Consider the following 26,778-nt stretch of genomic DNA (forward strand, 5'->3'; position numbering starts at 1 on the left):
AGTCTGCTGAAGAAATTAAAATTTCAGTTTTCTGTCCCTCCCACCCCCCAAGTCCTCTGAAGCTTACTGTGCATAATGTAATTTGTAAAAATTTACTGATTGTGTTACAAAGGGGACAGATCCAAAAAATAGGCTCTTGTATCACTCTGTTTACCTATTTTTAGTAAGCTGAAGAGTCCAGACAAGTGCGTTCTCCAGGGAAGCAAACAACAGGTTCAGATGACACTTAAAATAATGCTTTTTATATTACCAACTGCTATGCAAATTACTTCTCTAATGCAATTAATATCAAAAATAGATGCTCACACACACACACTGAAATTGTCAAGAATTCAGCTTATGCCTGGAATTAAAAATATAAAAAAATCTGAAATGGGAAAATTAGATGGTTGTTTGGAATCCATGTATTTCATAGGAGATTTGCGATTTTTTTTGCACTGGTTTCTTTTTCCTAAGGAAATTCCTGTGCAGAAGCTAAGCTGTTGCAGCTGGGACCAGAGATCCAAATATGCAGACCTGGCCAGTGCGCACTGACCGTCTGCGTGCTTGGAGGAGCAGAACTACCTCCTTCTGACACCTGCCAGGGGAGCTGAGCAGAATACAAGACCTTCTGGTGTACTGCAGTGACAGGCCACCAAAGAAAAGCTATGATTTCATAGTCTAGCTTTCTCACTGTTCAGAAACACTGCACATGTTGTCAGTGGGATTCAGCAGTGGATTCGCCATTAAATGGGGATGCAGAAGAAGCAGGATGACAAGTTTGCTGGCTCCAGCATTCAGGCTCAGTGTCAGGGTGCCAGACCCGCCAACCTAATTTCTCTGCATGAAGTCAACACCACTGCTTTAAACTTTTTTAAACTGCATTTATTTCTGTCCAGCTGAAGAAATCATTGATCCGAAGCATTAAATACAAGCAGATCTGGAAGACTTCTACCAGAGCGTTTTCAAAAATGTTGAAGATATAACCAACTATTTTCCTAGGATGCACAAATCATCCCTCTAGTTTATTTGAGGACAGATTTAATATCTGTACCCTGTAAAGCACCATTATACAAGCAAACCGTGGAGGCATTCCTGTGGTAAAATATAAGGTGCATACTTATTGGCAGTCATAAGTTAAATATTTAAGTTATGAATGCCAGTGGTGATTTAGATTTTTAAATCATTCTTGCTCTTTTTCAGTGCCTACATACGAAGTAACAATTTCCCATCTCTGCTCACAAGTACGATAATGCTAATGCAGAATTACTGTAACTACAAAAAAAGGATGGGGGTGGAGGGGCAAGGAGAGGCTGTGTAATTCTCCTTACCCTCCCACCCCGTGATTTCAAAAGTGTCATTGTCATCTATTGAGCAGTGTTGCAAACAGGAGACTTTCTTTACCCCTCCCTTCACACAATGCTTATAGTGATGACACCCCACAGCACTGATGAATTATCCACAGCAACTTTTGTTTTTAACAGGAACTACTCTGCATTGTTTTTTAAAGTCTAGTTCCAAACATTCTTGATTATATTCTAGTACATGACGAAGTATCCACAGGATTACCTTTACTTTAAGGCCTCAAGAGGTACAGGATGCAATATCCCAGGCAAGATTGGTACTACCAACACCTTCCTAACAGTGGCAGGTTGCACGTCAGCACCAACACCAAGGTAATGCTACAATTTTAAAGCAAAATATTCAAGATCATTAGGTGTAGATACATGTCATTTTTCTTATGGCCATGCCATTTTTCTTAGTCTAACGTGGTCTTCCTCCTCCTAGGATTTGTGGAAATACAATCTGCATATCCTGTGCATTTTAAGGGAGACAATTTTACCCCTTGAACTCCTTGTGTGAGAAATTTATCAAGTTAAAGTATCATTAATACCTTGTGGTATCAGCACTGTAGAAGATACAAATAAATTTGCCCATCTGTATTTCTTAGATCATTTTAAAACTGCCCACACCTATTTCTGCCTCCTAACACTTCTAGCACTCCCATCTCCATCTTTTTGACCTCTCCTGTTTCCACAGAAGAATGCGTAGTTTGCCTGAAAGACATGAAACAGAAGTATTGGTCACAGGATCACCTGTATTGTTTAAATATAAGGTAGCAAGTGCATCACATCTGCCAATTCCCAAGATACTGTTTCCATGGAGAATAATTTGTACTAATGTTTAAAATAAAGGGGCATGAAAACCAGGAGGCAATGAAGCAAGAAAACACACAGATAGAGAAGAATTAGCTTTAGACTCCCAGTGTGCTGCAGAATCTCTTACACAAAGGTGCTTCATTCCAGTGCCCAGTTTAGTGGAGCACTCAGTGTCACGTCCTCAGAAGGTGCCTCACTGCCAGGGACTCCCGAGAGGGCAGCAGTGCCGGGCCTTGTAGCTACAAAGCTTTATTGCAGTGGTTACTGCAGCACCCCGATCTACGTCCCAGAGACACAAGAAAAAAGTGTTCATGAACTAGATTACATAGGTACCTTGAGAAAGCCAGGAAGTTGGACAAATACAATTTTTGACATTTTATTATGTTCTGCTCTCAAACTGTGGAGACCATTGACATCTTCACAAAAGATACTGCCCAGAGCCTTGAGTGAGCTTTACAAAGTCTGTAGAGATTCTGGACAACTCATATGGGAAAACCCAGGTATACGGTCACCTATAACAAGACCAAGCAGCTTCCTGAACATATATTCACCAGCGCGTGTCTCCAGCTAATACCAGTTGCCCCAATATTGCTGAAACATATTACACATGCTGTAAGAGGCACAAAAACAGGCACTCTCCTTTTATCTAGGCATCAAATTGCATCAGACCAAGCAGTCTAAAAGGAATACAAGAAAAGAGCCTATTTGTGCTGCTGTCCCCTGCCTTTCTTGAATCTGCCTCCTGGTCACTTCTTTTTTTAATGGGAGTGCCTGATGACCTAAGCCCAGACCACAGAAGAAAGCCCAGACCAAAGAAAGCCAAGCCTTTCTTTCTTGGCTAACACATTCAGTCATTTTCAAGCTGTGCTTCTGGGATTCACCAGTCACTTCTTCGAGATTCTTAAAAACAGGGCTCAGAAAAGCATACACTGTAAAACTATCGTTATCATCATCAGCTTTTCTTTTTAACCTTGCTTCCTTTTTTAAAGCATCTTCTCCTACCAGTGGTTGCAATGTGTACCTGTAGTAGTCTACTGCAACTCTACCTCTCATCACTTCTGTGGTTTCCTCAGGCTGCAGTTCAGTTGGCAAGGAGAAAAAAAAAAAAAAAAAAAAAAAAACAAGCAGCAGCAGGATACTTACTGCACACTTTAGGTGCTGATACTAACATTTTCCACGAAGATCTAGGTCACATGCACACAGATATGCTTGTGTTTACTTTTGAGATGTTTTCTCAGAACCTGTCAGAGACACTAAGTAGACACTCCACTGCAGAAGTAGGAAGACCTACAGATTCAAGCTATAAAAATAAATAAAAATCAGCTTATAGATGTGTGTTTGCAACAGTAGTGAGGAATTGCTGAAAGCTAGGTCAAGTAAATTCTTCATAAATACCCCACAGAAGCGGAGCACTATATGAGCCTGCAGTGGATGCACAGCATTTCAATTAGCAGTTTAAACATGCCACTGGAAAATGAAATGCTCATTACCAACAAAGAATGGCTGTAAATAATTTGTTGCTTCAGCTGTTAAGGCTTTGGGGTTTTTGTTTGTTTGTTTTTTGTTTCTGCTCTGTTATTTCAATTCTTCTATCCCCTCCCACATTCTGCTATATTTATACACAGCCAACACTACCAGATGTCATTTTGTCATCTGCCACCAATACACGATCACCCTTTTCTGATGAGGCTTTTGCTACTTCTAATCTTTAGCTTGTATCTGAGGTTTCTGGCATTAACAAAGCTGGGAAATAGAGAAAGAGGTGTTAAAAAACAAAGTCTGAACTAAGACTCCATAAATACATAAACAGTTCTCCCATCCTGTGTTTAGTTTACATGACAAACTAAGCTAAATAAGCGAAGGTAAATGAAGCTACATATGCTGACCCCACCACCATCAAAAAAAAAAAAAAAAAAAAAAAAAAGCTGAAAAGTAAAAAAAAAAAACCAAACACACAATTATTGAAAAAGAACCCATTACCCTGCTATCAGAAAGGATTCTGCATGTTTTTAGCAAGTGAAAATGTGTATCATTCAAAAAGATGGATAGGGTTTGTGGAAGGGGGAAAAGGCTTTTTGACATTTTTCTTTCTGTACTATAGCACATGACTCTGATGTTCTTGGTCCCAAAGAACGGTGTCCATCAAAAGGATGTAAATAGCTGACCAAAAAAAGAGAAATATAAACATAAATTGAAATATAAATAAGTCTACAAATGGGAAGAGGAATTAGGGGAAAATCTTAGGTCTACAGAGTGATGCATGAATAAAAACCCTTACAAGACACATTTTTCAAATGTTTATCCAATTATCAATACATAAGCAACAAAACCAATGGCCCACTGGCTCAACATAGAAAAAACAATTCATTAAGACAATGATGCTTGAAGGGACAGGTTTATTACACCTTTTTGCTTTTGAGCCGGTGACCAAAGCAATAATGAAAACCTTAATCCAGAAAACATTTACAGCAAATTTCGTTTCAGGTTCTGAAATGAAAACCACAATTTATTTGTGCTGTTAATGAAAATGCAATTCGTTCTCCTCTTGTTCTCACACCCTGGGTGGTTCTCTAATCTTGCAATGGCATTTTCCATACAGTAACGCTTAAAAAAACCTACACTAAGTGCAAAAATCCTAAATAATAATTCATTTTTAATTACATGGTATAGAGTACCTTGCAAACAAATGACACTTATTCAGATTTACTGTAAGGTACTATATATATACATATATATATATGTGTGTATTTTTTTTGGCAAACTTGGAACAAACCAGAAGAAAAAACAATGAATTATTTTATAACCGTGAGGGAAAGAAAACTCCATTTAAATGTAGAGGATTCATACAACAGAGTTTGAACTAAAGAAAAAATCCACACTTACAGCAGATTTTTTTTCTTTTTAATTCTTAGTGCAAGAAACATAACCAAGTTAATCACAGAATCAGTACTAATTAAGAATATGGAAAATTCTCCTATACAGAGGTAGAGTCCAGTGCACAAGGCTAAAACGATATTCAATAGTCTAAACAAGACTGAGCCAGGTTTTACGGAATCCACTTTTTAAAGTATCAGACTGTATGTACATACATACAATAAATAGACTATACAATCTTTAAAGTAGTTTAATAAACTTCACAAAAATTATAGTAGATGCATTGAGATCTTTACATAATCCAAAGTTCATATCTCTATCACCCAGAAATGGATAAAACCAATATTCCTGATATCAAGTTAATGGAAAATAGTTTAGCAAAGTGTTGATAAATCAAAATATTTTACATATTTTAAAGCCTAAATTTATGCTTATAAAGGATGAATTTCAAATGCTTTGAAAATGTTACTTTTGATATTATCTGTAAAGAGGTTTCAAATGCTCTGATTTGCATTCGTATTGTTATAAAGACTTTCCTTACATTCCACGTTCAAGGGGAAAATGGACTTGGATGCTCACAGTTCTGATGCATTGGCACAACAATGATGAGAATTAGATATCTGAAAGGCCCAAAGGACATCAGGAGAATTTACGGACAAAACCTTCATGTCTCGAACTACACAAATCACATTAGAAAGTTAACACAAAACTGTTTGGTATTACTACTTCAATCCTGTCAGCGCCCCTCCATCTGGAGGCATCTGATTCCCATTGCACTGAAGGGAAGTGTGCATCTCTGGGCCCCTAGGTTTGCTACAAGCCCATAGGGCTTAATAAAACAAATATGGAATCGTTATGGTTTACCACAGTAGTGCATAAATCAGGGACGTCTGTTGCCACTCATTTCAGTGGTAGTCGCAAAGAAAGGGTTTCAGAGAACTGAGAGTTTCCAACCGTATCTTTCTGAACTGTGCAAAAAAAGGGAAAAAATCACCCTGGGGCACTATAAAGCGAATATGCTTATATTGACAAATTATTTTTCTATAAAAGGTTCTTACAGGTCCCAAGGGGGCAACAGCCACAGTAAGAGGGAACTAGTAACAGCAACAGAAGAGCTTAATAATCAGAGTTGAAAATTATGTTCACAGTTCGGTTATTTTTAATTTCTAAAAGCACCTACGCTAAACAAAATAAAATAAAAGAGGGTTTGTATTTTAGCTTCAAAATAAAATCTACTTGTGACAAATACCTTAAGATTTTCCTTCTGCTCTCTACAGGTCTTCTCACTGGAACATTTTTTTTCAAATTATTTTTTATTTTATACAAACAGACTCACTTTGATTTAAAGTAAACATATAAAAATTGAGAATATTGCTTGCAACAATGGACCTGGAGGTGAAGGAATGAACTAGTCAGGCCATACAAAAAAAAAAAAAAAAAAAAAAAAGCTTTCTCAAAATGAATTCTGCTAAACTTCTAATGCTATGAAAATCTGCAAAAAGGATCACAAGATCTGTTGCAAATTTCAGAGATTTGGCCCAAGTCTTATCATCATCATCGTCTGAATACATTAATAACTGTATCTTTACATTAAGGAAAAAGAAGTGATTCCAAGAACTCAGGAAGGCACACGCACCCAAGTATACTATAAATAAAACACATCATGAAATTACGAACGATCTTCTGATCCCTGTACATGCTTTTGGTTCAGCACTATGGTCAAGTTCTCTCTTTTGAAATACAATAAAAGGCATACAAGAAATATAACATATGCATAATAATTATGGAGAATAATGCTAATAAGACAGCTTACAGAGAAAAGTGCAGTGAAAAAAAAAACAACACTATTTATCCAGGGGCTTGTGCTACTGTTAATACAGACTTGGTTTGCTGCTGTGCAAGGGGAAGAATTTATCCTGGGAAGCAGCAATGAGGAATGCAAAAAGAAAAACTGAGAAAGGTATTAAGAGAAACCTTTAAGATGGAACTCTCCAACGTCACTCCTCTAGTGCACAGTCATCTGACTACACGGTTCATTTCTCTTCAAAGTACAGCATATTGGAAAATGGCACAGTTCTTAAATATTTGTCTGCCTCTACTTCGTTTGTTGTTTCTTCTTCCAAGCACCTGATTTGCTCTTTCCTCATAGAAAGGGTAAAGCTGTTAGTGAAAGTGAGAAAAAGATTGTTGCCCATCTTCTATCCCAAACACTTGACTTCTCCATTTCAGCTTCCGCTAGGTATTTTGCTCGTGTGCTACACAATGGGGAGGCACTGTAAAGGCAGCTCGACAGATTCAAAAATAAAAAAATCAAAAGTCTTTTTTCTTTTTTTCCCCCCAACCCACCCCGAAAAAAACTGGATGGATGAAACAGTACGTCCGTGGGAATATTCCAGTCTCCTCTGTTAGGAGATAATAGCAGGCGACCATCTAACCACAGTCAGATTGTCAGCACTGACTGACCGTTTCTTTGCAGATTTCCTGAAGTCCTTGTATTTATCTTCACACAAGCGGGAAATGGCCTGTAACGTGAGAGAAGGAAGAAACCTCAGTTGCAGTGGCCACAGCTGTACAAGTAATAGGGAACTAAATGTGGATTTCTATATAGGCAGAATTACAAAATGGTACTTCATTAAACGAAGCATGTGAAGAACAAATTCTCTTATTAGTTTCATTAATCTTAAAATACTCAACACATTGCCATTGCATTTCCCACCATATTTGCTTTTGAAGGTTTCAGTACGTGTATGCCAAGCCTTTTCTTTAGAGGTTAACCATTGCAAATCTAGTCAAGGTATCTGACAACACTTACCCACTGCTGTAACATCAATAGAGAACTTCATGGGTGAAAAAATATAGAAAACTTCGTAGAACAATTACAGAAATTGTCAGCATATTCAGTTTGGGAAGAGAATGGCTTTTAATTTTTTTCTTTCCTAAAGTCTCTTAGCAAATATGTTTTCCTCCAGTTTTAAAAGGTCTGTCAGAATACTTGCCCTGCTTTGCTCATGTAGATGATGTCTTCCTGCATTTCTGAAGAACCCTAATGGCAGGAGACGGTGATTTCTGTGTGAACAGGCTCTATTAAACTGCTTGTGGGAAATTTCACTCATATCAAGAATAACCTTATTAGCATTCAAAATACACAGAAATGTTAAAAACCTTTTTAAAAAGAGATGCAAAGATAATTCAAATTTTGAGACTTACTAAACTACACTGGAGTTAACATTTTTAAGTTCCTACTGTTTTTAGCCAAGTTTAAAACAAATGTAGATTATGCACTGTACATAACTCAACTCTAAGCATTGATATGGTTGGGGCAAGCTATGGTTTCTATCAGTAGGGACATTAACTCTGGTGTTTAAACACACAGAGCTGCAGAGAAAGGTCGTTCCAAGGAGTACTCAAGCCAACTTAGAAAATGAGATGAAGGAAAACAGTATTTGTATTTACTCTGGAATGCTTTTAAGTGGTACCTTAAGATAGCTTGTTTAATAAAAACTACGGCACAAACAGTAACAGTACAAGGGTTTGATTATAAAAGAAGGCAATACAAATAAAAAGTCCTGACTGCGAGCATCATGCTTTTTCTTGATTTTTACTTCTACAGCACAGCAAGTTGTAGGAGTGAACAGTGCTGCAAAGATCAGAGGCAGTTTTGACAGAAGCACCCAACTCATGCCTCTACAAGCGAGTTCACCTAATGCTTTGTTCCAGCCAGCCACAAAACATTAAAAATTAAAACAAAGAAAGAAAACCACCTGGAAACTAGTTGCTACTATTTCAGTTGGAAACTGAATTTCCTTTTGCTATGGCCATTCCTGAAACTTTCTTAGTGCTCAAGAAGAGCACAGAATAAAGTAACACAAATATTCCTGTTGCTTTGTAGACCGTAACTTAACTCACTCAAAACTTCCTAGTAATATTTTATTTAATGTAACCAGGAACTCAGTGCACTAAGAATGTTTATGCAATTCAAGTGGATTTTAAATCCAGCAGATGAAAACAGCTTGATCACGGGATGATGTGCCAAGGTGTGGCTTGGCAAGCAGGTGTTCAGAGGAGGAGGTCAGCTTCCTGCAGCTGCCAAACCAGCCTGCTATCGTAGGCATTAAACAGGGAAAGTAATCACTACAAAATTGCCTGTTTCACAGCAAAATCCCTGTTCTGGCACTCAGTCAGACAAAATGAAATTTTGCTTGGAAGTGGCACCTAATATTTGGCAACTCCAGTCCCGGTGATTACTCATGTAGATATGAAGCCCACTGACTGCGGTTTAAAGCCACTTCATTTGCAACCAATTCATAAACCCGACATTTGGAGCCTATTTGACAAGTCAACTATAGCATCTTGGAACATATGGAGAAACAAGACAAAAGCAGAAAATTGTAATTATTTACTACTGCCTTTCAGATAAAATAAAGACAAGTAGCTTGTAACACCTTTCTGTCATCTGGTACATGTTGCTTTGAAAGCCAGAAGAAGAAATTAATTTTTGACTGGTGCAAGGGACCTTTTCTCTAATGAAACCAAATCAAAGCATTATGAAAAACAGCAACACTATTACATTATCTGAAAGTTTGGGGGGACTTGATTGTAATATCTGTAATTAGCTAGAAATACACATAACATATTTTCTTCATGATATATATACACACAGAACTGGAAGTCAATTCCTCCACTGAGTTGCATGGATCTAGAGAAGATTGTCACTGCCCAAGGGGGCTGATGAGGAGAAGGAACAGGGGAGACAAGCAGCAGTAGGATAAATCTTGCCTGCATGGACATCATTGTGCAGGGCAGGAAAGCAGGAGTGCTGGTTTTAGCTTCGCTGCTGGAAATACACAAATGCACTCAGCTGTGAAGGCTGCAATGCTCCCTAAAACACACAATCCAGAGACAACTTTGCAGGGAGAGGCAAAACTGAGTCTGGATAGACTATGTAAAAATACAAATGACAGGAAGCTGTGATGAAGGGGGTTCTCCCTAACTTATGGAGAATGAAAAGAAAAACAATCACTTTACTACTGACAGAAAAATCAGAGGAGTTTTGCTCTCCCTCTGCCTTTTAGCTACAAACACACAGGTTCTGAACACACGTGACATGCAGGGCTGCGATCAGCCACTGCAACAGCAGGAAGCCAGAGGGATATAAAGACACTTCTCTACTTGTAACTTACATCTTTCCCTCCTCTTTTTATCTGTCTGATCTATAGGATGGTACCCTCTTTAGGGTCAAGAAAATACAGCACGTAGTTCAAAGAGTTATTCCTCAAGCACTATCCTAATAATAAAAAGCTGAGACAACACAGCCCTATACACTGAGAGTGCACTAACGAACGCTCTTACAAAAATCTAGTCTGGAAACGAGTACAGTGCTAAGATCACAAGCAGAAATAGGGTAGGCATGTTTTGTGGACTTACCAAAAGAGCAGGATCTGAGTCACATTTAGCTCAGTACACGGGACAAAAACCAGGTGCACAAGTAGGAAATTACAAAACAGCGGATTAAGGTTGGATATCTGACAATCTTCTTGGCAGAAATATCTCCCATGTTAGAAAATAATTTCTCAGGAGAAGCAAAGTAAACCTTGACATTTGACACAATTAGAAGCAAGGAGAAAATGCACTGCAAGATGTGCTGTTCTGAACAAGGAGCATTGGCAGGTGAATAGACTGCATGATCTAATGAAAGGCTGTGTGCCATTTTTAACTTGAATGATTTCATACAATGAAAAAAAAAAAAAAAAGAAAGGGGCGACACAAAAATGGTTCCTTACTACTAGTTGGACTTGTATATTCGGGACACTTTTAGGCCACAGGCTAAGCCTCTCGTAGCATCTCAAATCTGATGGATCTTCTCAAGCATCACCATTTGACAAGCAGCAGTACTTCCTAGCCTTGCCTTGCCTTTTTTTAGGTCACAGGTAAATCAACATGGTGATAAATAGCAACACAGAGATTCTGCCATGAAAGCTCTGATACTCTTGCCTTCAGATTTATGGCAGCTGTAAAATGCAAATATAGCAAAAATGCTTTATAATATAACCACCTCTTTACACACGACCTTTTGTGATATCAAATGTCAGTAAATTGCTTTAAATCTTAGAACTGAGCAAAGTCCCTTCAATTTACCAGGCATGCCAAATCATTCCTCTGCATATATACATTTACTGCGAGTCTGCTGTCTTTAACCACAGCCTGCAGCTTTTCTCTCAGTTTCAAAAACAGAGAACTTGGGGCTGAGAAGCACATGATAGACCTGGAAAAGTTTTGTAAATGCATTTTGATAACTCTTGGCAAGCTCTATGCTTAACTGTGCTCATGGAATTAGGCAATAAATTATGCTGTCAGCTACTTCCAAGGGTATACTAATGACAACCAATATTACCAGGGAACAAGGCAGCTCCCATCGAGTTCCCTTCCTTGGGGCCACAGAGCAGAGGCAAGGAGCTGGTTAAGACCACGGGGTTTTCACAGCAGAGACTCTCTTCCTTGCAGAGGCTCCCCCTGGCTAGCAGTTACTTTACTGCTACCTCGCGCTAGCAGCACAAACCATCCCTACTATGGGAGAATTTTTAATAATGTGGATTTACTTTAAAAATATTCCATCATTTCTTTTTAAATATGCATTCTCTTTAGTTAGTTCAGAATAACCACCAGTATTCTCTGTGTATTTACAGCCATCTTCTGTTTTTTCTTCCATGGTTTTAGGAGCTACCTCCATTACCTTCATTCATAACTCACTGAAAGGGTTCAGAAATGCTGTGTATTAAGATCTCTTCAAAAAGTAATTAATTTAATTTTAATACATGCAATGGCAATAATTATCAAGACCTAACATCTAATATCTTAGCAAGCCACCTCTTTTCATTACATTCCCAATGAATTTTCATATTTTATTACTCTGACTCCTTAATACAGACAAAACCTGATGCAAATTTACATTACACTTCATACAAAGATTAAATTACATTCTTATTAGGAATGTTTGGGAAATTTAGAAAGAATCTTTAGGAAGAAGAAATACAAATTTAGTGAAATCTGCTTCAATTGTTTCTCCACCAGTTTCCAGATACCTCTGTTCCCATTACAGCTGCAAACAAGTTAATTCATCTTCCCATGCATGGTTTCCCCCACAAAAACTGTTTTGCAGGAACAGTAAGAGTTTCAAAACATGCAACACTCGCTCTAATCCACAGATAAACAACTTACAGCGTAACGCTGTTATTTAATTAAAGGCATCCAATGTTAAAGGCAGTTAGCAGCTAACAGCAGACTTCAAAATTAGGAACAATATGTGTACATACTCATGCAAGAATGCCCATATGCAAAAAACTTCATCTAAAAAAAAAATCAAGAAAAAAAAGATTCTAGTCTTGTAAAGTATCCAATACTGCCTGATGATTTTAAATTCTTCCAGAGCCTGTGGGAATTCATAGTGCCCTGCATTCCACAGGTCCAGACTACCTGACATCGTGGTTTATGCACATGGCATATGTAGGTCTCCTCAGTATTCACGATTCATCTAGTAATGGTGTGCTCATTTCTGTCCTGTTACTGAGAATAATACTGCTGAGATGACAGACTTGGATTCACGTGAAATACAGCAGTAACAGGTAACAAGCACACGGAATAGTTATTTTCAGCAATCCTTGTTAATACTCTGTCCTGCACAGTTAGTCTTAAGAACACGCAAAACCAGACTGAAAACTGAGTTTAAAATTTGTATTTTCACAAGGCCAATTTCAACAATTAGAACCGAAAGAAATGGAAAGCAATACCAGATATGAAACAGATTGGGCCAGAAAACTGCCCCCGTATCCATAAATACCTAAAACACAAGTAAAACAGTTCTGGACATTAGGGCACCTTCTAACATTACGTGGGAATATTTGGGAAGAGATGGAAGGAGAAGGGAGACATAATGCAAAAATTCCAAATGCTTATATACATATATATAAAATACTCATACATATGCTCATAAATATATGTATGTGTATATATATGAGTATATATATATATATTCAGTTCTGTTCAATCTAAAAAGATTTAATTCAATCTAAAAAGTCTTACCTCAAGTTTACATGCCCTGTCCCTGCTGAGGGGCTCCAAAGGAAAACTCAGGTTATTCGCTTCTGCCAGGGAACGCAAATCAAAATAATACTTGGCATAAACACTGGAGGGAACATTAATATTGAACTGCAACAGCTCAAGAAACTGGCGTTCCAGCTCATTCCTGTAGAAAGAAGATAAATGTGAAAACATTTTTCAGGTTGTGCATCCTGAATGTAATTTACTTTAAATTGCAAATAGTACAAACCATGTTAATTTCTTACTCCTGTCAGACACAATTATCCTAACCTAAAGTTTGACTTTGTCTACCAACTTCTGTGAGCACATGTACATCAGTGAGGAATATGAAAGTTGCTGCAGCTTGCAGCTGCTACTGCTGTGCCAATCAAACCCAGACACAAACTTTTGTGAGCAGAAGAGCCACTTAGTTTAGTTAATGCAATCTGGGAAAGGAAAAGCTAGTAGGAAAAAAAATTCTTGTAGTTTTTGCTATACCTCCACTAGGTGGATCTGCACACACAGCTATGCAAACATGAAACACACAGACATGCCCTAAATTTGTCAGACATCTCTCATAACTGCTGCAAGTTACCCTAACATAAAAAAATAGATAACTTATTTATTCTCTTTTGCCTTTCAGAATCAATCATGTAAAACTAGATGTGAGAAACCTGCTTTCTTCAGCACACCATCTATCTATGCTGATGAACAGAATATAGCTATTTTTCCCTAGAACATGCAAGCAAAATTCACATTGTTCATCATTTGTTTTTCAGTACCTAAAATAAATGTGTTTTTCAAAATCCCTGATAGAACCAGAGGCCCTATGTGAGCTCCCACTCCATGAATACTTTGCTACATCAATACATTACTACCCATAACGGTACAGTAAAAAGCATGTAAATAAATAGGTAAATAAATACAAAAATGAATTTGCAGCTTTCTTAAATTGTATAGTACCTAGATATCCTCCTACACAATACATATACAAGGATATACAATATACCCAAAACAGTGATTTCAAGACAGGAGAAATAAAAAATAAATGGGTGGGAATTTTGTACTTTTGCTAAAGAGAAAATGGGCTGCACAGCTTCGTAACCAACAGGTACAGAGTGACTATGATACTGCAGTCAAGTTACACACTGCCTGCAGTGTATGTGCGCAAGGAACGTGCAGGCAGTTGCCAACAGAAAAGGGAGGTTCTGAGGATAAGAAGTATAGCAGTTTTTCAACACTGATTATTATTTTTCTCACTTCTTACTGGAAGGCCATCTTGCTTACATCGTAATAACTTTCTTCCCTTATCTTCAGTTTCTTTGTCAAAATCCTATCCCTTGTCAAAATCACTCTGTGTACATAGTGATAAGTATTAATCAACACTAGAAAACCATCCAAAAGTCATATATGGACTCCTTGGCATGAATTCACACTGTTGAAGATTCTAGCTTTTCAAAAACCCAGTTAACGAAATTTAAGTTTTAAGAAGTCTAGTGATAATATATAGATTATTTTTAAACGTCCTTTTATACTTGTAATATTTTGTTTTCTGCAAGCTAAGGTGTACGTTAATGAATAATATAAAGCCTATTTTAATAGAGAAACATATTGACTGTACTTCTACAGAGGAAGATCCCCGAATCTTTCAGAAACATTAAATAGTCTCAGATTCTTACTGTAGCTTAGCTCCCAGATTTAAAGATTAGATTAGCAGGTCAACTACAGCTGAGAAAGAACAACAACAAAAAGCCCACAGGTATTTCTGATTTGAACTAATATAACTAGCCACCATAGCCTTTGCTCCTGATATTTCCATATGAGACTGCTTTACTATATGTTTTCCTGTGGCCACCCCTCAAATTCAGATAGAAATTCAAGACAATGCTATATAAATAACTACAGACATACAGGTCAGTCCTCCTAAGTCCTCTGCTAACTTTTGAGTGTACTTCAACACACTGTTGATGATTTATAAAACTCTGAAAGGTCTGCATGAGGTTTTCCAAGAAACATTCATGAGTAATGATTCACAAGAGTTGAAGATTTAGACCTAGAGTTCTTCTGCCTTATTACTATAAATAACGTAGATCAGGGCTCTTCAAAACCATAACATTGTATCATCCCGACTACCTGAAAAAGAAAGAGAGGGAAATCCACCCCCATTGGAATAGGAAAAAAAAAGTTTGTAAAAATGGTCAGCAGGAATAAAACCATCAGCAATTCAGCAAGGACCCACTTCTTTGCTGGAGGATTCACAAGGAGCCCCAAACACAAAGGCCACAAAACAGATCATAAAGTACCATACAGAAAGAGAGCACAAGCCCCTAAAAAGGCTTGTTTTTCTCATTTTGTGAGAACCACAATATCTTTAAGAAAAGGCTAAAAGCTTTGAGGCCAAGGACTTAATCACAGATCTGTTTAGAGAGTGTGAAGTGCAGAAAGAGGACGGATGTCAGCACGTGAGCACAGGTCTGCCATTTGAGTAATGGCTTTATATAGCTGAAGTGCAACTTCTAACAGTACCATCGCGTGTGTTTGTCAAAAGCAATAACCTCTTTTTTTGTTGTTCCTTTCACACCATCACAGCATGCCTCTTCACCTGCCTTCAAAAAAAGCCATGAGAATCAGCGATTTCAAAACTCTTATTTATAACCATTCTTGATTAATACTGTCATATGGCACAGCCAAACCTGTCGATCAGCTTCAAGCTGTTCAGAACTCTACTTTAGCTGATATCCCAGCTTCAAAAATATTCTAAAAGCACTCAGATTTGCCTTGAATAAAGAGGTAATGGAGGGAGACCCTTATTGTAACCTAATCCCCAAAAGCAAGAGAAAAGGATCAAGGGAAACTATCTCAGCAAAATCAGTCAGGGAACACCCAGAGCAGTCAAGGAAATGTTATCAAATTGTTCTGCATGGAACAAAACTACATATAGAAACGCAGAGGACCTGATTTTAGTTTCTCCCTGCTCGCTCCTCCCCATTTTATTTTAGAAATTTCATTCTGTTTGGTTATGTTGGAAGAGAAGCATAATCAACTATCCTTAAAAGTAACATTTATATTTTAAAAGATACTGAAATAGTTATCATGTGACATTTCCAACTTCTGTTTTGAAATGACTTTTCCCCAAAACTAATAAAAGCATCTACAGTGTACCATAGCAATGAAGGCTGTGTTTTTTTTACCTTTGTACACAAAATGAAGAATGTATTACAAATAGCTTATTAATACAAGCTTAGAGATAACTTTTCTAATAGTCAAGAAGTGACAGGTACTCACAGTCTGCAAGTTAGTCTAGAAGTGTATAACCATGCTTAGTTTTAAAGTCAGCTGACTCACAACTTAGAACATTTTCCTTACTGATAATTTTTAGACCTGCTATAAATCTGACAAACAGTGAACTATTAAGAAATGGATTTAGGGCTGCTATAGCATAAATGCTTGGCCTTTCACTGCTTTGAGATTGCAAACTGAGATTCAAAAGGCATGCTGTATAAACATTTTTTCTTGTTTACTTCCTTTCTTTCCTCTTCCCTAAATACTGTGTATAAATATAAAATAAATATCAATATCAATAAATGTAAATAGCGTTTTTATGATTCCAACTTCATGCCATGATTCCAACTTCAGCCATTGCAGCACTGCTCTTACATGCACATCAACTCAGATGAGGACACCTCTAAATGCATGCAAGGTACGTGACTCAGCACTCAATGTACAGATGTCATGAAACCCAGACACTTTAGCAAATACGTCTAATAACTACTGATCAATCAACTAAAAGAGCACTCAACTATTTAGTAGAATAAGCATTTGTTTTAGTATTTGTAAATATTAAGACCTTAATTGTTTACTCTCATCATATTTTCTTTTATTACTGTTGGAATATTCTTTTAAAATGACTGAGGAGTATCCAGACAGCCACTATAAAGCTGTATGTGTTGTTAATAATGCCATCCAGTAAAAAATGGAAAAAGTTATCCACAAGAAGTTTCTCTCTGCAATTTAAAATACTACGTATTTTTTAATCCTGCAAACAAACTCAGCAGGATATAAGAAGAAAAAACAAAAACTAAAAAAAAAACAATTATTGAATAATGGTAGCAATAAATGAGTGATCATCTAAGGGCTGCGTAATGGCAGCAAGAAGCATGTAGCTGTCTAAGAGTTGTTAGGGTCAGAACACATTTTTTTCTGCATTACATTGTTCTACCATCTGTGAGGAGAACTAACACATTACAGTAAATGCTGCTGAAGTGATGACAAGCTGACTTATCCAACATTTTTTCTTTTTTTTTTTCTTTTTTTTTTTTGTTAAGTCATATATTTCAATATTCTGCAGGTTCACAGTTGTGTGAACACCCAGCAGTAAAATACATTTTAACCAGAAAAAAAAAGTCCACATTTTCTATGTAAGCAACTCTCTAGTAGACCTCATGCCATTTATCAGCATCCACCACGTTCAGATGGAAGGCAGACACACAAACTTTACACAAGGTATGAGAGAACTTCCCCTCTCCCTCATACACACAAATCTTGGCATTTGCTGACAAAGAGAAACAGACTGGACTCACATGTCTTCGACTGTGATATCTTTTAGGATCTGGCAGTAATCCACATTCCACACCGCCTGGTCGTCCCAAACCTTGGATGCCAGTAGAATTGCACCCAGTACAATTCGCTTCCAGTTCGCTGGACAAATATCTATCTCTGCATAAGTTAAAAGTCTTTCAAGATATACCTGTGGAAACACATTAAAATCAAGAGTTAATCTGGTTTGCTATTAAGTAGAAATGAAAAACTATTGCAATAAACCCAATCCAGCAATTTCAAAACAGTAATATGCTCTCAAGAAGGTTCTTTTATAAAAGCTGTGGGTTTAAATCCATACATTTGTGCCAAGCTCAAGACTGGATGTGATAAATTCATGTTTTAGTTGGCCTTTGCATTCTGATCATACAACCAGAAACAAAACTGTTGCTTTTCTATCGTAACTGTTGCTAATATATTCACATATTGGAATGAATTCAAATGATAGTGTAAATAAATTATTAAAATAATAATGTAAACAAATAAATCGCTAGCTACTAATGAGGAAGGCAAGGGCATGCTACCAATTACTGTTATTAGCTATCACACAAGCAGCTGTGGTTCTAATTTACAGCCTATCAGTTATCAGATACAGCATCATGTCCTGCAGGTCCCCTCTGGTGGAGAGGTTCCCCAGGCATCTGGATGGAGACACAGCCGCCAGAGAAACAACGAGCTGAACGAAGGAAATGTATGTGCTGAGATAACGCACCTAACAGTTTCCTTTGGAGTGATAAGCGCTGGAGATGCGTATCAGTAATTCCGTTGGACCTGCAAGAACTGATAAACTAAGGACACAGGAGTCTGGTCCAACTGCCCAAGACCACCAACACAGACCAGCATCAACAAGAGCTCCTACAACCCAGACTTCACATGAGAGGCTGCTATTTACAAAGGCTACAGAATTATATCCCCACATCTGATAGAACAAGGGAACATGTAGAGACTTTCAGAACACCTACCAGAAAGTTGCCAGGAGGCCAGTATCAGCCTCTGCTTATGAAAACAGAGCTGGGTTTGCCCTTCCCTCCAGGGAACCCCAATTAAGTATGCCAGGGACCCACTGGATCACTCCAGTAAGCCAACATGCTGTATGAATATACCTGCTATCAGTAACAGTGGCTCATTTACATTAATAACAGACCGATGAACAAAACGTGTACTAAGAAATATGGGTTGTGCGTCATCTGTGTGCCCCCCTCCTCTAGCCCCTAATAGGAAAAGGGAAATTACAACCATTACGAATGTACATGAGGTGAACAAAACTGAATGCTTCTGCAATCCACATCCAAACAATTTATATACCAGCTGACAAGGCACATAATAAACCTTCTACAGTTTCACTAAGTTAATATTTACTAGCACCTAATCAAGTAATACCATAAGAATAGCTAATATATATAAAATTCGTGCTGATAAAGGGGAAGGGAAAGGGGAGCACAGGGGGAAAACCTTTAAAACCCAGAAGAGCTTACTTGTGATTTTCTATTAGGATGTGTGCTAACAGAAGCACACAGAGGACCTTCAGTGATTTGTGGTTCCTGAAAGGTCTACCATTAGAAAGTATTTAATTTATAATAAAAAAAAAAAGTAATTCTAAGCTCTTTTTTTTTTTTTTTTTGAGTCCCCAATAATATCACAACCAATTACAGCTTTTATATAGTTTTGTTCATTAATTTTAACTATCGTAATACTACAAGCAATTAGAACTTGGGAACAAGGTCACTGAAAACAGACTGCAAACATTTTGTAATTTAGAGAGGAAAGCATGTTTTATGAAAAGATATTCGATATCTGAATGTGCACAGACACTCAGAGCACAAAATAAACTGCCTCACTTTGCAGCATAGAAGGCATACAGAGAAAGAAATCTTTTGGGGAAAAATATAATGCAGACCACCTCTCCCAATCTACAGATTTCTCAGTCCACTGTGAGGCTGTTTCAAGCAGGTTTCACTGCACTCTTCTGGCTGATTTAGGGTAAATGAGATGTAGTCATTTCAGTTAGCAAACTGTGCTCTGATTAAGAAACAACCTTTTACTGGCTTCCCTAGCTAGCATCAAGAAGTGAACTTGTTCTGCAGTTTCATTTCTCGCCCACAAGCCCATAACTACAAAGAACACCCAGCATCACCACTGCAGCCAGCGGAGCACTGGCACTGGTCCTGTACACCCCGACGGGACCACTGCACTGGACCCATTGTTTGACAGAAAGAAGTGCAAAAAATTAACACGCTAAATATGTGGAAATGAAGATTTACTAGTTGCACAGTAACAACAAAGATCCCATAATACCAGCATTGGTTTCATTGTTTTAAAATATTCATCACATTTTGACATGTAAGATTTGGTATTGGAGTTCCACGTGGTGTGTGAGTGCAAAACAAACAGCACATTTTAAACATTTTGAGAAAATTACGTCCTTAAAAATAAACACGTGGTCACTCCAACACAAGGGTTCAAGACAGAAACTGAAAGAAATGTGTGTAAGTGGGTGAGGTGGGAACAGCAATGGGGACTCAAAAGACTGACTCCTCCAGTGATACGTCAAAACCACAGAAACACAAAGCTCAGTAAAAACAAAAAAAAGTGGCATGTGCATCTCAGCAGAGCCTGCACTCCTTGATGGTTCTGTTAAAAAGGCTGCCTTTTGCTTCATACGGAGCCTGAATAAACCTCTTACCATGTAACACAAACATACTTGTTCAACTTAGCAAGCAAAATTGTTGTTAGTTCATAGTTCAAAGAACCCCTGGAGTTGTTCCAGGTAAGTGAAAGGCTTGTTTAAAACAACACACAGTGCTAATGCAGGGAGAGGATGGACGCTGCAAGATCTTGCCACTCTTAAATTAGGGCAATGGAAATGAACTTGGTTTGCTTTACATCAGTGCTGAACCTGCTCCTCTACTGTTAACGCAAGCCCCTGAAATTTCAATGGCACAGAGAGTTCAGTAGATTTCAAATGAATACCCCACTGAGACACACAGAGCAGGCAAAAACAAGAAAATAACATCCTTTCCTACATGCAGTTCTAGCATATGCAGGGGAAAAAAGAGCAAGGATTCTATTGTGGGCTCAAATTCAATGGCATTCAGAGAACTCAGGTGTAAGTTCATCTACTCAAGGTGTAAGTACACGGGGAGCACGAACTTGCTACTACCTTCCCACCAGTGTATACCTGAGAAATCAGCTTTAAAAATGAAATAGCTTGTTAAGGCAGTATCCTTATATCACCAAGACATCTGAGCATCTTCTAGTAGCATGTTGAGGAAAATTAATAATCACTTTTGAGTCCTTAGTGATAACTTGGGCTTAACTCCAGAAATACAGCTTGCTGGAGCAAGGCTTTGTATAATCTTTGAATAAAACTGAAGATGAGAAATACCTCACCAGGAGAAGGGCATTTTGCATGGTTTCTGGCTCCTTCCTGGAAAATGCCTTAAAAGAGAACATTTTGTTTTGCTCACTTGTTTTGGCCTCCCTGACTCAGTTTTGAGTTTTAAGTGTGTTCAAGCAAGAAGGCAAAAAAAGAACAAGACTCCTCTTGCAGCAAATATTTGTAGAAGTTTATCAAGGTCCTCCGCTAATGTGGGAATTCAACATAACCTGGGACTTGTCTCCCAAATATAGGCCTATACTACCACATTAGATTAGTTCTTCACTATAGCCAAGACAGCCTCCAACCTTCACATCACCTACAAGTTCTTTTTTTTCCTGTGTTTGGAGAGAACCAGGTGACTCCACAGACAGCATAACTCCGGCAGAGGAAAGGCTCTCGAGCTCTTGCCCTTCTGAGGCAGTGTCTTTCTCAAAGCAGTGTAGGCACAGACAAGTGAGCTCTCTCTCCTACAAGCATGTGAGAAAGCTTACTGTGACAAAGCAAACTGTCAACCATAGTTTTTATCTCAGATCATTGCCATGTAGTTGGTCTAGCCCACAGGAGCAGTGTGAGCACCAAGATTTTGACCTTGATGGGTAAAAAGGAGTAAGTAAGAAGGAGAGGCAGAGTTAGCCATGTACTCACTAGCCTACGCTACTGCAGGGGGATGCTTCTGGCGGCTGCAAAGATGTGCTGAATCAGTACAGACTTTTGGAGAAGGGCCAGGTGGCTCCCAGCCCATCTGAAGAGGAAGGCTGGTGGGCGGTTAGTCACTCCGCTACTCATCCCAAACAAACGTGTGGCTGGTGGGAGAACGCCACCTGCTTCTGCTGGCTGCAGCAAGCACGTCTTCCCACATGCAGGCAGACACACTCCATCCACCTCAAGGGAAAAAAAAGCTCCGAAAATGTTGACCCTGTAATGGTAAATGTGATGTATGGAAATGTCATTTGTATTCACCTTAGTTATGCAGTGAAGTCTATATATTGAATACTGTCTTAAGTGCAGGGACCATTTTCTCAAATACGGGTTTTGAATCAGACTCTGTATTCTCTGTGTACTACGTGGTTCAATAAACTCGTGTGTTGCAATGAATTTCACTGGCTTAGTTTGCAAAAGTGAACCACTTTTTACATTTTCTTTAGGACTAGCAGCTCTAAAATCGTATAAAAACAAGCTAAGTTTTAAAAGCCTACTGTGGAAAAGAGTATTATAACTCACATCTCAGGATGCTGGTAGAAATTTACTTACACACTGAAAGACCAAAAGATTGTGCTCAGAAGACACAATGCGAGAAACTTTTACTAAAATGGTCTGAAAACCTCTTCTCATCTCTGGATTATTTCAGCAGGTATTCCTTTAGAGAAGCAAAACTAAATGATAAAAAGAGCTTTTGCTATCTAGAAGAAATATAGAAGAAATAAGTTTTAAAAATGCTTAGGAATGGATCTAAAGCTTAAAACAAATTGAAGCTATTACACTGATGTTACTTTTCTCTGTAACTCATCCTCTGCAGTGCTTCTTCTGAAAGTAAGCTTTTGTGGGCAACACTTCCAAGCACTTCTCTTCTGAATATTTGAAAGCTGAATTCCGAAAAGACAAAAGATTAATTCTGCCTTAATTCAACACCTAGTTTTCCCCAAATAGTTTAATAGCTTCCAAGAGCCATCTTCACAACACCTGTCATCATCCACTTAGTTCTATGACTTGTTCTGTGCATGTTCACAGATTTTTGCAGAGCGATAGCATGACCATTTAAGTAAATGATTGTGGTTGCTGATGTGTCCTGAGGAAAAACTCTTATTGGCTTCAGTCAAACAACATATTCTGAATTTTCCCAGCTTGCAAAGAACAAGTATAAGCCAGTGTTAATACCAACAAACTTCAAAATTCATTTGTCACATTATGTTTCATTTTGTAGCTGAAACGAAAACACCATTCCGACCTGGAAAACACCAATGGACTGCCAATACATTTCTATTTAAAAATTCAGTACCTTGGAGCCTGATGCCTCCTCCATTATTAATCTATTGTGTTTGGGAATGAACCACATGCTTTTATGTGATTGTCAGCCTAACAAGCTTTTATGGACAGCTCCTGCACTTCACTGGAGATATTTTAATAACTTGTGCACATTTCAGAAGATACCCTGCACTGAGTGAAGAGATTGGCAAAGCAGTATTTATTTTCCATCTCTTCCCACAGACTCCCATCAAAATTTTGCAATGACTGACCTTTAAAATTGGAACATGAGCAAATTATTATTTAATCATACGTGAAACCAAACAGATGATTTGTCTTTGTTAAGAATTTATTTATCTGAATTAACAGGAATTTTTATCTACTAATGAAATACAATTACCACTCTGCAGGTATAGGTGATCCCAAACTGTCTTACAGTCTGTAGCGGTTCATTAGCTTCGATGCAGCACCACAGGCCATGTAGTTAAAAGGCTTCCAAAACCATTTCATGTCCAGAAGAGGTACAGCTCTGATTTGCTTCAGCACATTATCTTGAGCTAATTAATCTGCCAGACCCGAAATGCCCCTATGCTGAGCTAGTTTGGGTGCCTCTTTTCTTAATTCCCACAACTTGAACTTGCATGGTGGAGAATCATTCAGCCATACGTTACTACCACTAGGCCTGGAGGGCAGAACTGCAAAATGGCACCAGCCTGGCAACAGCATCCAATCTTCAGCAGTGCTGCTCCAGCCACAACTGACCCCCAGGGTGATTATTTGCAGTTGGGTGAATCCATCCCGGACTTCCCATAGTAACAACCACAGTGTTCAGGGTTGTCCCAGTTTTCTAGGATGTCCCAGCTCCCTATGATTCTGGATACCAGGCAGCTGGTTATACAACAACCCAGTCAAGAGAACATAAATCTGTTTGATGAAACTAAAACTAAAGATAGCAATGAGGAGTTCAGTTTTAATTAGTGTGAAGCAGTATCTCATTTTTTTTTCCATCTCAGAGGACATTATACCATATTTTGTATATTATATAATAATCTCAAGTAAGAAGAAAAGTTAAAATACTTGAGGAGGTTTATTTCTTCTTCTTTTTCCCCCTTGAGAAGGACATGTATCTAAAAAATGTGTCAAATTATTTCATTTCAATATGTTGCAATCCAAAGGAACCAGTTTTATTAAAACTCCAGTTTTATTAAAAGCTTACTATGGGATTCCTTCAAAGTTTTGTTTCTCTTTGTTCCTTCATTTTGGAGGTATTCAACATTAACCTCCAATATCCAAATGATATTTCTTATCATACTGAAGTTGCAGTTATGGGCACAAAATCCCTTAATTTAACTTCATAAAACAACCAAACAGGTCTTCTGTTGACATTGTGAAATTTTATCCTCAGTGATAACATTTCAACTCAACTGGGCAGGCCCTAAGCAAACTCATTCAACTGATCATGCTTAGAGCTGAAGCTGGACCAGACTTGACCTCCAGAGTTCTCTTCCAACCTAGATTATTCTGTGATTCTGTCTGCAGTGCTGGAGCGTGGTACAACCCAGAGAGACCAGAATTTGTGCATGCCCTCCAAGGAGGCTGAGTGGGAGTCTCAGCACACTACAGAAACAGGCAATCACCAAAGAATCACTGGCATTAGTGAAAGAATTCTGAATTTTGAGGTAATGGCAAGAGCAAAGCACAACCTTTTCTCATACTGTTTTTGTGTTGCTTCATGTCAAATTCTACCCATGTTTTACCAAAAAAAAAAAAAAAAAAATCTAGTGGCTTTAATCAATTATCACTAGTTGCACATTGATGGAGACTATGTTTTTGTTATTTTACAGTCCATAATTGAGAATCTACAAATGCTCGTTTACTTGCAACAACTTCATTCCCTCCCTCTCACATTTAAGCTGCATTAGGTGTCACTATGTAACCCATGTTGCTAGCTGCAGAAGCACAGATTAATTTAACAAAGGCAGCATCCATCCCAACACATCTCCAAGAAGTAAAAGGAAATATACAGTCCTCTTTTAATGAGAAAACTTCAATGTGTTACAATGTCTTGAAACTAAAAAGAAATCTGTATGGAAAAATTATAATTGGTAGTGGGTCCCATATAGCCAAATTACGGCTCCAATCCAATCACTAAATTGCCATATGCTCTGTTCGAAGCAATCAGCCAGTTCCCTACCACAACGCTCCTGAAATAACTGTGCTTTAAAATTACCCAGCTGGGCATTTAAAAATGTTCCGTAAAGGTCTAGTGCCATCCATTTGGTGGAAAAGGACATCACATCATCACAGTCCTTGCAATTTCATCCAATTTTTATTTCTGAGACCAAGTGTTGAAAGATAGTAATGAATGCACTCATAAAACGGCTCTGAAAATGTGAATAATTGCAAAGTAGCATTGAAGATATTTATAGGAAACACTAATGGAACTGAGAGAAAAATCACACATCCTCAGGTTTGTCCCCCAGTTTACTTGTTTTAAGACAAAAATCTGTAATACGCATAAAATGGACTCAAACTATTAGACAACATTGACTTTCCAGTCCCAAACTGGGATCAGTATTCATTGCTTGAAATGAACGTGCTCTTCTGTTGGGGAATTAAAAAGGTGGCCACCACCACCAACAGATATACACAACTGTTCTCATGGGTTTCTTACACCAAGCAGAGCCCAGCTTTGCCTTGCTCTCACTGCACTCATGATCTCTGTCTTGGTCACTGGAGGGAGAGTGGCAGCCTTCAAACCAGGCAGCAAATAGTTCACATTGTACCCTGAGGTGTTCAGAGGAGCCTGCATCTTCCAGTAGCTGTATAAGGAACAGTAGGTATACCACACCAGCTGAAAAGGACTTCTGCTACAGATTAAACGTCTGTACAGACTTTCATCACTTCTTTTAAAAAAGAAAACAACAACTTTGTTTTCTTTAAACCAATATCACATCCTTGATACTTTAAACACAACAGTGGGGGGGAAAATATCTGCACTTAAAAATATCCCAGTGAAAGGAAACCAGTTAAAGGCTTTCTCCTTTACTCCAAACACACAGAAAACAAAACTCCCCTCAAATGCCATAATTTTCATCACATAATTCAAGACGTTCATTCTACATATTCTCTACCTAGTTCCTAAAAATGTGACTGGAGAGTACAGTATGAACTCAGGAAAATCTGGCTGGATTAATTAAATCCCTGCTTTTCATAAGGAGAAGTTACTCTTCCACACTTCAAATCTAAAATTTCCCAATATCAAATCCCTTCGATCACAGTATGGACTTTGCAACATATTTCAGAACACACTCCTCTGAACTTTGCAGAAAAAAAAATCAGTCCATGCACTGCATGTAGTTAGATAGCACTGTATCTGACAAGAGTCTATAGTACATTTGCCTATGCAAAATGTAACCTCTGAAAATACTATGCACACTGGAGTTTATCAGGTGCCTTAGATTTGGCCTACTTAAACAAAACTCAGAAAGGCATGCCAAGACAAAGCAGAAAGCTTGGATCATTCTCCTCTTCAGGTCTAGTTAATAGGATTGTTTTGTTTTGTTTTTCTTAAGAAAACAACAAAGTGAAAATGTTTAACTCTCATGACATGTGGGCCATGTATTGTTTTGCTATTGGCATGGATAACACTACTATTCGCATTTGCTATTCAATTAACACATTATTTTAAGTGCAACTTGCCACCTCTGCGCCCAAGGAGATGATGAAGACGAAAGGCATTTCTCAGTTTTATCA

General features: G+C 38.0%; 1 protein-coding gene across 2 annotated transcripts in view; it reads right to left on the minus strand.

Annotated features, from left to right (window-relative positions):
* Positions 1–6,466: 6,466 nt before the first annotated feature.
* The window catches only part of CCNY (cyclin Y), a 121,254-nt gene continuing 100,942 nt past the window's right edge, over positions 6,467–26,778 (minus strand). For both annotated transcript variants that reach the window (XM_032182164.1, XM_032182163.1), the window contains 3 exons: positions 17,666–17,832; positions 13,089–13,251; positions 6,467–7,534 (listed from right to left, as the gene is read on the minus strand). In XM_032182164.1, the coding sequence (XP_032038055.1) occupies positions 7,418–7,534; positions 13,089–13,251; positions 17,666–17,832 (447 nt within the window). In that variant the 3' untranslated portion in view covers positions 6,467–7,417. The remainder of the gene's footprint in view (positions 7,535–13,088; positions 13,252–17,665; positions 17,833–26,778) is intronic.

This window comes from Aythya fuligula, chromosome 2 (assembly GCF_009819795.1).
Source record: "Aythya fuligula isolate bAytFul2 chromosome 2, bAytFul2.pri, whole genome shotgun sequence".
NCBI classification, from domain to species: Eukaryota; Metazoa; Chordata; class Aves; order Anseriformes; family Anatidae; genus Aythya; species Aythya fuligula.